At 37.2% G+C, this 13,628-nt stretch overlaps 1 protein-coding gene across 1 annotated transcript in view; it reads right to left on the bottom strand.

The window, feature by feature from the left end:
- The window catches only part of grap2a (GRB2 related adaptor protein 2a), a 16,204-nt gene extending 3,905 nt beyond the window's left edge, over window positions 1-12,299 (bottom strand). Inside the window, exons 1-5 of the mRNA XM_035655710.1 lie at window positions 12,058-12,299; window positions 3,870-4,025; window positions 3,693-3,784; window positions 2,468-2,587; window positions 570-759 (exon numbers count right to left, since the gene is read on the bottom strand). Coding sequence (XP_035511603.1) covers window positions 570-759; window positions 2,468-2,587; window positions 3,693-3,784; window positions 3,870-3,947 — 480 coding nt within the window. The 5' untranslated portion in view covers window positions 3,948-4,025; window positions 12,058-12,299. The remainder of the gene's footprint in view (window positions 1-569; window positions 760-2,467; window positions 2,588-3,692; window positions 3,785-3,869; window positions 4,026-12,057) is intronic.
- Between the last annotated feature and the right edge of the window lie 1,329 nt (window positions 12,300-13,628).

The raw sequence follows: 13,628 nt of genomic DNA on the forward strand, positions 1-13,628 counted from the left end.
ACTTGAGTAAAGAATCAGTACTTTTACTGGTTAAAAATTTGTGTATTTCTGCAGTGTTGAAGTGAGGTCTGTCTGTGTTATAAACAGTGACATGTTAAGACAACTTGCACATTGTCACTTAACTTCTGCTGCTTGACTTCAGGCAGTAAGGACCGTTATGAAATGAACGTTAGCAACAGAGAAGGTGAAGAGTTTGCAATCAATACCGGCCCACAGACGGGTGAGAAAACAACTGCGCATTTTGAGTGTATAAGTATTCCTGATTCCTTACTCCACTATATCACGCCTTCCCCATCCTAGGAAAGGAATTCAGCCAGCAGAACGCTCCCCTATATCAGAGGTCATTTAGTGGTTAAACCCGTCACTACACCGCTGTATTTTTTCTACATCTGCACCTATTTAGACCTCAAAATATGTAAAATATATAAGCATCCTGGTAGCTCACCTGGTAGAGCTGGTGCCCCATGTACTTTACTGCAGCAGCCATGGGTTCAACTCCGACTTGTGACCTTTGCTGCGTGTCATCCCCCCTCTCCCTCTCTCTCCCACTATCAATTAATGTCTCTTACCGACTGGGCCGTGGAGGGGCTCTTGCTGTCCGAGCTGCCATCGTTGAGGTAGATCTCCCTGGTTTTAGAGATGGAGGTGTTCTTGTAGAACTCCACCAGCTTGTTTAGGGAGGTGAACTTCTCAGACCACAGGAAGTACTGGCCTTTGTTGTCTCTCATCACTTTGAAGTGTTGAACATCGCTCTCATGTCTGCGGTGAGAAAGCACGCACACAGGAGTTACATTAGCTGGACCTGAACTACTGGAGGCTCCCGCTGATCCGACATTCCAGAGGCTGTTGCCTCGGCTGGATCGTCCTCTGCTGGTCAACGTACAGAACTACAACATCAGAGCTTACTGAAACAGAATAACAGGCATAATGGAGGTCCTCACCAGGAGCAGAGGATAGAGTTAAAGAAAGCTTGGCCTGCTCTACAGTGTGCAGTTTGAACTAAAGGTAAACTAAGTGAACCTCATGTTGCTGCCTCGGCCTTGTTTACTCTACCTCTGCAGCTGTCGTAAATATATCTAAGTCTTGCAAGAGTTTGCAGAGCATCAGAGACGCCAGGAGGCTGAGACGATGAGTCAGAGTTTACTTATATATATATATAGATGGGCGTGGGGGGGAAATATCAGTTTACTGACAGTTTAACTGATTTTAACCACACGTTTATGTGTTAAAAACCACCTGATCAAGACTTAGATTATTAATACTGTAAATGAGATATCGTTTTAATAAGTGGGTGTGTTGTTTTAACGTACAATATGTAATTTATACCACTCACATCAAAACAAAATGACGAAGTTTGATGATTTGGTGAAGTAGCGTGGAATCATGGGAGTTTAAGAAGAGGTAAAAACACTGCATAAAGCAGTTCCACCCTAAAAATCACTGCTTCTCCCACGCTGTTGGACAGACAAAGGACGTCCTGGAGGGGCTGCGAGCCGAGCTGCTGCTAACGCTTAGGCTCAGGCTTGTTTTTCTGATAACTTAAGATCCAGACCGTCGATGACTAAAATCCTTCATCCGTTCAAATCATAGAGTTAAAAGGCACCAGATCTAAACGTGGGCATGCTAAAAATGTGGCTTCAGACTGGATAAACAGTCAATGTGTGACAGCTTCTGGCAGACAACCACAACGCTGACGCAGGCACAAAGGGGATATGACACCATCGACAGGCAACCGATGAAACGCAGCGTTACCTGAATAAAATGACAGAGTTTGAACATTGTTGGAAACATTTGTGATAATCTAAGAACACAACTCAACTACATATATAACAGTTTATACACTGTTTAATGTGGAATGTTACATATTAAAGCTTTAAATGTCAATCTCTCTGAAATCAGTTCTGTTAAATTGAGATTGTTTCTGACTGCGAGTTGATCATCTCATCCTTTTCATGTCGGCTCTCACAGTATCTGATCAGACACTACAACTAACGGGTAGCATACCAGCTAGTTACAGATTAACATCCATCCTTCTGGTTGATAAGTTACAGAAGGCAGTAAAGTTAGTCAGAAACCAACATTTGGAGATGAAGCTAACGTATCCAATGAATCCTCTTTTTATCTCCAACTGAACTGATCACCATTACAACCTTTACGAGGTAGCTAATAGACAGACTTTATGTTTATTTATGTTATATTTTAACCAACTATCAACCTCCTCTCTACAATATTCTCACTTCATAAACATAAAACTCATAAAAGATCAATTTCCAGGATTTTTTAATTGATATGTTTAACAAGACACCAAAGAAAGAAATCATTTTACTAACGATCTTGGGAATTTAAGAAATCCAGCACAGGCTTTTTCTTCAGGATAAGTGATCAATACAGAGCAGTGATCAGAGACCATTGAGGTATATTTATGAATTGCGCGTGCAGACAGACTTACAGACAGATTTTCACTCACTTGACAGAGATGGAGAAGTCTCCGGGGGAACTCTGGCAGCCTCGGATCACAAAGTCTCCCACGCTTTGGTGTCTCAGGAGTTCCTCTGCATTGTTGCGACTGGCGTTCTCCTGAAACCACCTGGACACACACAGACAGACACACACAGACAGACACACACAGACAGACACACACAGACAGACAGAGAAACAGGATATAATGCTGCCGCTTCTCTGATGTAAACCACACACACACCTACAGGTAGTTTCACATGACTTACAGTACAGTCTCCTCAAAGACATCTTGAAAGGACAAACCTAGAATAAAATCTTCCTGTTCTTGACCATTTTTTGATTGATTGAAGTGGTGCTGAACCAAAGTCACAGAGGCACAAACATCATAAAATACATGTGTTTATATTGTTGTTTTATCTGGAGTCCTGTTGCACGGTTCAATTGTTCTTGCTGTGGTTTTGGGATGTTGTTGGGATGTTAAAATGGTTCACACCATAGACTGTATATAAAGATGTGTCTCCTTCTTTTTCCAACTGGACAGAAAATATCCAGATACAGATGCATGTTGTGATCGGGGTCGGATCAGCGGTATTAAGGACACCCGGTCGACTCAATTGAGAGCAGATCTCTGCTGTCAATCATGATGTGAAACCCCCTTTTTATAAAAGCCCGGCCAATATGTGATTTTTAGATTACTGATATGGAGGCTGATATAGTGAATGTTTGAGCTGGACTGAAAATAGATAACATGATGCAAAAGGTCCTCAGAAGGTAGCTAAAAAATGTATAAAATTATAAGTTAAAATATTATTTAACAAAGTATTTAACATTGTCAACTGATTCTAGTTGACGTTGCTGAGAGCTGCTCCTTCTCTCCTACTCACAGCGCCCTCTACTGGATAAACTTAAACCAATATATTTCCACAAGCATCAGCCAAACGATTTATCTACTTTTTATAGCATCAAATAACAAATTAAAACCAAATTGATCTGAAAAAATAACACTTGAACAAACCTCAGTGTGATAAGAACTACCAGAAATGATACTACCTAGTGTTTGGTCCCATCTGCTAACATAGAAGGAGTTTATGACCTATACTGCAGCCATCCACCAGGGAGCCATCGAGACCACTGTCATGTCGTCCATCTTTACATACAGTCAACGTGTGTCAAACAATGTGTATTTAATAAAGTCTGAGTGAGGATTAAACTAACGAACTCTCTTCTCTCACCTCGGACTCTGCATGTCGATGTAGTTCTGAGGTACGAATCCCTCCATTCCGTTCATCTCTGCTTTGTACCACTCATCCTGTGAGCTTATAATCTGACCAAGAAAAAGTAAAGCCGTCATCCATACGGTAACAAGATTTTAAAACCACATCGAGAAAATCCTCCGAACACATGCTGACCTTTAGGATATCGCCCTTTCTGAAGCTGAGCTCGTCGTCCGCTGTTGCGTTAAAATCGTACTTCCCTCTGGCTTCCATCGGCACCGGCTGACGTCTCAGAAAGGTTCAGAAAACGAAGAAAATGTGCGAAGGGACGATCAGAGAGTCCAAGTGTTTCTACGCGGGGAGAAAGAAAAACAGTTTAAATCCTCAACTCTTCAACATGAGGTTTAAAATCTCCAGAAAATGTTTTTAAAAAATTATGATTTTCATAAAAACAAAGTGTCTGTTAGATATAAAATCTCATCTCTGAGAGCAGAGACGCTTCTCTCTCCGAGGTGTCAACATGCTGATGAGATAACGCTGTTTATAGAGTGATAGTCACCAACTGTGGTTTGGGGAGTGTCACGCGATCATCTTTAGGAAGTCACAAGATGATTTCAAAACGGCTCAAAGTGAAGAGAGTCAATGACACGGCCAATTTAAAATAATAATTTTGCCTTAAAACAGAAATCTCTCTCCAAAAACTTTATGTACACGACATCTTTCATACAAATGAATGTGTTTAAAGTGTTTTACAAGCTACTGATGAACTATTAAAGGGGAAATTTGAGGGGAAATATGTTTATTTGTTTTCTTGATGAGTAAATTACATTAAATATGAAGCTATTTCAGCACATAACATACAACTCTCTGCAAGAAAGTGATGTCAAACTATTGTTTTAAAACTATAAGACAGTAAAGAAATTAACATTTAATAAACTAGCACATTAAATATATAAATGTTAAAGACATAAGATTAAGATATTGTATTTGTAGTAATAATAATAATAATAATAATAATAATAATAATCTGAAAATCAACTAATTTTGTTCCTTTAAATATATTATTTCTTCTCTTCTGACCTTATTAACACAGAAACCACCATAAATTATTTTTATTACACTATATTAGGAATCTTTTATGTTAAACTGGAAATATATATTCCTTTTATTGATGAAAAAGTTTTTCACGCACAAAGAAATTAACAGCATTTATCCTACATAATGACATTAGTATTTACCATACTTTACAGCTGAGACCCCAAACAGAGCTAATGTGTCATTTTCTGTTGCGTATTTCTATAAAAAGTTCATTAAAGTGGCGATAAAACACTGTTAAGTGTGTTTTTTTCAGTTCCAAAACACAACATTAATTAATATTCAATGTACAGGCGGGACAGGTAAGGCTGATTTTATATATTTCTCACACAATAGCCCTCTGTTTGGTTTCATTAGGGGGATATGACTGAAGGGAACAAGATGTTAAATGCTTATTGGTTATTATATTCTGGCTGTTTAACTGTTTAACACCTAAGTTCCTGGAATTAACCACCATGCAGTCATATGTGATGCAGCTATTGGGTTACAAGTCCTTGGTATCATGTAGAACATGGAAATTACCTTTGGAGAGTAAAGGAACTGGAAAAAAAACATTTTTAATCTATTTTTAAATTAGGAAGAGTCACAAATGCCACTTCCTCATCTGCTACTGTTTACCTACACACACACACACACAGGAATGCAGAGGTCAGCACGCCATTACTGTAAATGTAATTTAGTTAAAAGAGTTAAACTTCTAAAACTAGGATCAAAAAGGAATGAAATTAAAGCTACAGGCAGGATTTGAGTCCCATGACAGTTGTACTGTATCTTGGCTGTTACATTTGGTGATTTTCCCACAGACGTGAGTAAAACCTTCCCTCTGTTTGTGGTTACGGAGTGAAGGATGTGGTGACAAAAACATCGCTTCTCTTCTTCTACTCATGCAGCTGTAGAGCGCTTTGCAAGATTATAAGTTTCTTCTTTGAATCAATGTACCCATTAGGAGAAGATACAATGGTAAATACTGCATGATACTCACTGTCCCTATGGTGGTCCAATGAGCTCCCAGTACGGTAACTGAGCTTACTGAGCTACTTTTAGCAACAAGTAAAGCTTTCTGTCCCTCAGGGTTGAGGTGGAGCCACCGAAGGACATCAGAGGGAAAACCAGAAAACGTTTACTCCATAAAATATAAACCAGTTTCACTGAAATTAGCGGCGTGTTACTTAAAATAAAACGTCATGCAAACTCCCGACCCGGAAACCAAAGTTACATATAGCATCGAAATGATGTTGAAGCTGTTATTTTAAGGTAAAAAAAAAATCTGACTCAGTTACGCTAGCTAAAAGTAATGGATAAATGGTTGAAACAGTTAACGTAAAAGTCCCGATTTAACAGTTGAAATAGTTAGCTAACAGTTTCAAGTGTTTTATCCATCAGTTTTAACTAAGAGTAATGGATAAATGGTTGAAACAGTTGGCTTAAAGTACTGGAAAAGAGATAAACGTAAAACAGTTGAAACAATTAGCTAAATCTAATGGATGAAACACGAAGTAACAAATAAATATAATGAATAAATTGTTGAAATAGTTAGACAAAAGTCGTGGATTAACAGTTGACATAGTTAGCTAAAAATAACATAAAAAGTGAAATGCCTAAAAGTCGTCAGTTGTAAGCTACAAGTTACGGATTAACAGTTGAAATAGTTTAGTTAAGAGCTAAAAAGTAAAACAGCTAAAAGTCAGTTGAAAACAATTAGCTAAAACTAACGGATAAAACACTTGAAACTGTAAGCTCAAGGTCACGATTTAACAGTTGAAATAGTTAGCTAAAATGGATAAAAAGTGAAACAGGATGGATAAGTGATTGAAACATTCAGCTTCTTCCACTCCAATACCAAACCGACCGATAGTTTAATCAGTTAAATAATTCAAATGTACATATTAGGAGCATGATGGGGGGTGTTAATGAAGGGCTACTTCAGTCCATCCGACAGGGCTGTATGGGTAAACTAATTAAGGCTGGGGAACCACTCTATTAAACAATTATAGTCACTATACTTAAAAAATTCACATTTCTACCTGATGATTTTAGGACATAAAAGGGGTTTTAATGTTTAGAAATGAATGTTTGTTCCATGAACACATTAATAACTATAAGAAACAGCTTCGTTCCAGTCTCAACACACACTTTAACTCAGTCTTTACATGAAAACTTTAAGGGGATTTTAAGGTTTAGTAATGAATGAACACTTTAAAGAAGCAGCTTTGTTCTCATTCCAGTCGCTGCTGATTAAGTGTTTAGCTACATAAAATAACTAACAGGGAAATCAAGCACAGTTTGAGTACGCCTGCTGTTCCTGTGAGAATGAGGATATTTTTCTTATCTCATCATTAATCTCTAACTCACACCTCTCGTGTTTAAATCAACATTTACATGATAACAGCAACAAGAGGACTCTTTGAGGACTTCATGCTGTTAGGTTTTGTATTTATTGCGTGCCGTGAGTGCAAACTAGAAGCGGTAACCTTCCTATATTGTATTAATATATATATATATATTGTGTAATGTGCATTAATGAAACCATTCTGTGTCAAAGTAATGGCTGTTTGGTTCAGTAATCTCTTTGACTTCTGCTTTATGTTTATTAGGCGACCCGATATATAAATTCTCAGTTATTACAGGAAGTTATTACAGGGCTTGGTCTCTTGTTTCTCTTGTGCTATTTATTTGTATCTATTATTTTTATAACCCACACCATATCTGTGCCTGAAGAAGTGGGTCAACTCTTAATTTATGCCCCAGATTTTGGGGAAATCTTGCATATGTAACTCACAGGAAAATGGGCCAGTAGTATTCGCACATTATGTCTTAACATCTGCGGTTTGGGTTCAGGCATTACGAAATGAACATTAGCCACAGAAAAAGGTGCAGATGTTGCAATCAATACTGGCCTATAGGCTAGGGTGCAATGCAGGTTGAGATAACTGCATTAAAATCACACACTATATTATCCTTATTCCTTGGACAGCTACTGTATGTCACCATCCCAGGGTTAAAACGCTCACAGCTCACAGAACATTATGCAAATAATAGGTAATTTAAAAGTAATTATACACAATGCTGACTAAAAATAGGTACACCTTATGTCGGCGTATAGCCTGCACTCTCTTTTTATCACTCTATGAATCAGAATACTATCAACAGCATCTATTTTACAGCATGTTTTTAGGAATAAAATGAGATATAAATCAGACTATGAATGATGTATGAAGAAATCCTTCTATAAAAACCTTCAGAATACAGATAGGAATACAACTGGAAGGTTAAGTGCTCCTGAATGTGAGATTTTTTACTATTTATCTTAAAAACAGATTGTAAAATTCCATATTTTTATTGAAAAACACTATTTACAGACACAATATCTACAGGATTTATATGCAAGTAGACGTAATATCGCTGAGGCAGCACAGCAGGTATTTTTGCTAGTTCTAGTAGCACTTAAATCGCAGTTTGTGACCACAACAACGCTGACAGTGAGCTGGTCAGCATTTCAGCACCACAAACTACAAGAGCAGGAAACCACTAATTTTTTTCCTGCTCTTCACGTGTTTGACTTAAATTTGAAATGTTATGCGTTTGCTTTACCAACCGACAAGCGACACACGGTCAATAAAACGTAGACCATGGCTGCAACTAAGTATTGTCATGATGATTAGCGTGACGATTATTCCCTCAACTTTCAACAAAACCCAAATAGTGTTCAGTTTTTTTATCATAAAAGACAAAGAAAAGCACCAAATATTCACATTTAAGAAGCTGAATTCTTGGGATTCAATGACGGACTGAAGAAGTAAAGAAAATGAGGCGATATAGAGCAAACAGCATTCTTCTAATAGTGATAACCAACAGCACTTAATAGTTTCAGTTGTATGTAGAAGTGTTGCTTGCAGTATTGCATTAGGTTTCACTGTCTACTGCAGGGGGGTTTGTTTCTCATTCTGCATCATACAGTAAACTGCGCGGCCTTCGTGCACGCTGCCACACAGAAGAGAAGAGAAGCAGCTGAAACTGTTTATTTGATTACTTCTTCTAGAACAATCCCACTGCTGTTCTCCAGCTTTGAATCAGTTGTGGAGGAAGTAGTGAAAATATTACTTGAGTAAAAGTGTGTGACAGATTATATGCTACATTTAATGTGAGTGTATTGTATTATTTCACTGATGCATTCATGTGTGAGCAGTATTTTACAGTTTTAGTTGTAAACCTATCCTTAGTAAACTACTTCAGATCCTTTAAAACAACAATGTAAAATACTCTATTACAAGCAAATATAAGTATTAACAACAAAATCTACTTATATCCAAAATAAAAGTCCTCGTTCTGCAGTAAAACGTCCCCTGTGACTGTTTTACTTGCTTGACTGCTGTAGTTTAAGGTGGAGCTACTTTAACTACTTCATAAAACATATAAATAAACATGCAAATACAACACGATCACGACTGCAGAACGGTCTTAGGAATCACAAAACAAACTGCCTCAGATCCTTTTTAAGTAAAATTAAGTAAATAAAGTAAAGTAAAATTACGAATACAACAGAGTAAAAATACTCTATTACATTAGCAAAAGTCCTGCAAATAAAAGTATTATCACCAAAATCTACTTAAAGTATCAAAAATGTGATTGATAGATTATTATGTGTTAGAATATTATACTGTGAGCTAGTTTTATACAGTTAGCTAGCTCAGTGCAGTGGTTCCTAACCTGGGGGTCGAGCCCCTCCAAGTGGTCACAAGATACATCTGAGGGGTCCTGAGATGATTAATGAGACAAATCTGTTTAAATGTTTAGGATATTCTTTTTCAGATTTTTGCTTTTTTAGGTAAAATATTTGATAATTTGAACATTTAAATCATACCATGTGAGAAGTTTAGAGCGGAAATCTCCCTTTTGTGGAGCTGCTAACACCTCATAGACGTCTGAAACGCTTTTTATAGAACTTTATTTTCATTATTTAGTCGTTACTGATTCATCTGAAGATTATTTTTTCCATTATTCAATCAATCATTTAGTGTATGATCACTGAGCTGACGTCTTCAAATTTCTTGTTTTGTCTGACCAAAAGTCTGATAGCCAAACATATCTAACTGATATTGAAAAGTGACAAAGAAAAGCAAAGTTTGGTAAAGTTACTGAGTGTATTTCTATTGAATCGACTAATCAATTAACTGACTAATCGTTTCAGCTCCAGTAAGATACAAGCTGAGTTATCAAACTACTGAAATGCCCCTTTGGGCTGTGGGGAACTTTAAACTACTTTTCTTAAACATCTGAATGTTTAAGTGAGACAATAACTGTCAGATTAATGTAATTAATTAACTTAAAGGTGACTAACGCCAGACAAACTCATCCTTCTGTGCTCTCGTTAACACTCTCTTAAATATGAGGGAAGTCGACACTAAAACAATCTGCTCTCACGCAGACGAACTGACCGATGAATCCCACTGGATGTGAAACTGGAGGCCTGTAGCTGGTTGCTGCTGGCATAAGTGACGCCGCCCTAAACACCATATAAGGGCAGGTGTTGTGCAAATACTCTGACACATGTGGCCAAGAATTCGGAGAGATGTCACCAAAAAAGGCAACAGATGGATGGATAGGGTAAAATAAGTGAAAGTATAAGATAGCTGTGAGTTATTTATTTAAGCGTTTTTATTTATTTTTTTAAGGATCAGTGGAGCAATAGTGTTTCTTTAACCCAGGAATGTAATAATAAAATCACTATAATGACTCAAAAACATATAATCTAATCGGATTATATGATATTTTACCTATTTTATGGTCCTCCAATTTAAATCTTATGTTTGCTTGAGTTTGATCATTTGTGGACTGTGAACACGAGATGTTAAGAGCGCTCTCGACCACTCATTAAATCATCATCATTATTATTATAAGTAGTACTTGTATAGTTGTTACTGTTGTTGTTGATGATGCATCTCCGTCTTTCTCTCTGTACCTCCTCCCTTCCTCTCTAACCCGGTCAAGGCAGACGACTAACCCACCTCGAGTCGGGGTCTGCTCGAGGTTTCGGCCTCTAAAAAAGGTTTTTTTTTTCCTTGCCGCTGCCGCCAAGTGCTTGCTCATGGTGGGAACTGTTGGGTCTCTGTAAATAACTTAATAAAGAGTACAGTGCTTATCTGCTCTATTTCAAAAGTGTCCTGAGATAACTTTTGTTGAAATTGAATTGAACTGAAATTGAAAAAATTAGAAAACATTGGTGAGAAATTTAACAAAATAAGAGCATGACTGGACAAACAGGACCTTTATCTGGAAGGATCCAGTCATATCTGTATTAAATATAATCTGTAAAGATCCATGTCTGTAATCTTCTGACTGTCCAAACCTTTTGGATACTTCCGTATTTTTGTGCGTTTATTCCAGTGACAAAATCACATATACGGACATAAAATAAGAGAGAATATCTTCATATATGAGGCCCAACATGTTTCACCGCAGGCTGCAGAAGGGTGTGTGCATGTCTGCAGAGGAGAAAGTCTCGCCATGAGGTCACTCACTTCACCAAAGACCAAACAGAGCGCTGACCTCTAACCATGATGTCTATATCTCGACTGATTTACACACAAAATTAAACATATTTTTCAGAACTAAAGAAACTGTGACAGATTTTCTCAAACTGAAGTTGAATTCATGCGATTTAAGTTTACTTCAGACCTTTAGTTTTTTTTACTTTTTATCATTAGTTTTGGTTCCCCTACACATGAATTTGGCAAAAAAAATGGTGCAGCTTTTTTTGTTTCTGCCTGCGAGGAGGAGCGTGGCAGAAGTTTGAGAACAGCTTTTAAAAACAACTTCCCCAAAAGTGAGGGGTGTAAAAACATGCAGCTGAGGAACAACCAGCCCAAATTAAACAGAAGGGTACAGTAAACAAGCACATTAATAACAAAGAAATGAACATATAACCTGTGTTTATCTCAATATATATAAGTATAACTGGACTGCCGCATGCTGTATGTGTAAATATAACAGGTTATAAATAGTTTAAAATCCTAATTATTATGTGTAATGTGCTGTTGTTGCAGCAGAAATGTCCTTAAATGGCTTAATTTAACTACAAAACACTACATATTGGAAAAAACTTACAGTAAATATTTGGTTGAATGTGGTGAACGAAAGAGAAGTGAGAAATGGAGAGAAAGAGAAAGAGGAAGAGAGCTGAACTCATACTTAAATGAATACTTTTTTTTTACAAGGAAGTCTGATGTTTGATTCATTTTTAAAACAAACTTTTTTCTGATATTTAATAAAAACACAGCTTCTCTCTCACCTTCCCTCCTCTCTTGGGCTGCAGTTTATTCTAAGGCTGGCCTCGTCTCCTTCCAAAGTGTGAGCACAGCAGCATATTTGTGAGCAGCAGCAATGTTTGCATAAACAAATAAAAGTCCTGGTTTTGAGTTGAAGAAGGTCTTCCGGCTCTGTTGGCTGGCTGAGCTCGACTGAGGGCGGCAGATATGTGAGCTCGGTGTGTCTCTGCGGTCGTCGGATCTGCAGCTCTGATGCTGCACACATGAACATCCTCTATGACCAGCTGCACACACACTAACATGTCACTTCCGCCCTGGTTTCAAAATAAAACCCCACTTGTTGCCGCGTGTTATGGGGGCCTGCAAGTTTCAAAAGTGTTTAAAGTAAAGTAGTTTAATATACTTATTGGCTTTCTTGCGGAGAGTTGGATAGATAATTGTAATAGTGGTCAGTGTTCGTTTTGAAATGAGAAAAAATATAAAATCATTTTGAATTCTGTTTTTATTTACAAAACAAACAGTGGGAAAACAGGTTGTTTGTTTGTTTGTTTTTTAAAAATATATTAAAAAATAGGAAAATGGGTCGTTTCCCGATTTTGGTTTTCCCATTTCAAAATAAAACTCTATTAGCCTATGACGAGCAGCCTAGAGGGTTAAGTTAGCTTAGCTTAGCATAATGACTGAGAACAGGTGAGATATCTAGCCTGGCTCTGCCCAACGTGATTAAATCCAACAAACTAATATTATTAATATATCTTGTTTGTGTTTTTACGGTATAAAAACATCAGTTTCTATGCTGTGACCGGTAACTTCCTGGAGTCTCCGCGGGTTGCCTGGCAACAGTCAGGAAAACAGTCCAACACAAAATGGCGAATTGGTTCAAACACAGTTAGCCACAAATTATAATTTCTACATTTTATATGGGTCAAAGGTCCAGTGTGTCCCATGTAGGAGGCTCTGTTGGCAAACATGTAATATAAATATACAAATGTAATATAAATATTCTGAATCTGTTCATCACTATTTCCTTTTATTTTGTAGAAACCTCCAGTTTTCTGTTTCGTTCTGTGTCTTTCTGGTTAATTGGAGGCCGCTTCCTCTTCCTTTCCTCGTATTTTCACCACTGCCCTTCCTCATTGTGAACCATTTATCAGTGGAAGGTAACAGGTATTACTCAGCCCTTCTGCAGGCGTTGAACTATTGCTCTGAATCTGATAAACTCAATATATGTTCACATATTAGTGAGGATTAATGTCCTCCTGCACAAGGTGAGATTAATATCAGAGATTTACGTTTATAAATGTCAAATTTATGACTTTTAGCAGCAAGTTTTGACCTTTGACATCCTCCTATGTGCTAGTACTGATGGGTAAAAGACGAAAAATAACATCAAACTAATGAAAAAGGTCAATTTAGATGAAACTTTGTGTTTCTCAAACAAGCTCCAGTCTGTTATTGTAACATACACTCCCATAAATTCTCTTATTTTATAATATGCTCTATATTTAAAGGACAAAAGTTAATAACACACATTTATTTCTGCATTGTTCTTTAAGGTTTTGCTTTACTGTAAAATATTCTCTCCTAAAGTATC

This window comes from Morone saxatilis, unplaced genomic scaffold (genome assembly GCF_004916995.1).
Source record: "Morone saxatilis isolate NCDOM2014 unplaced genomic scaffold, NCSU_SB_2.0 Contig14, whole genome shotgun sequence".
NCBI classification, from domain to species: domain Eukaryota; kingdom Metazoa; phylum Chordata; class Actinopteri; family Moronidae; genus Morone; species Morone saxatilis.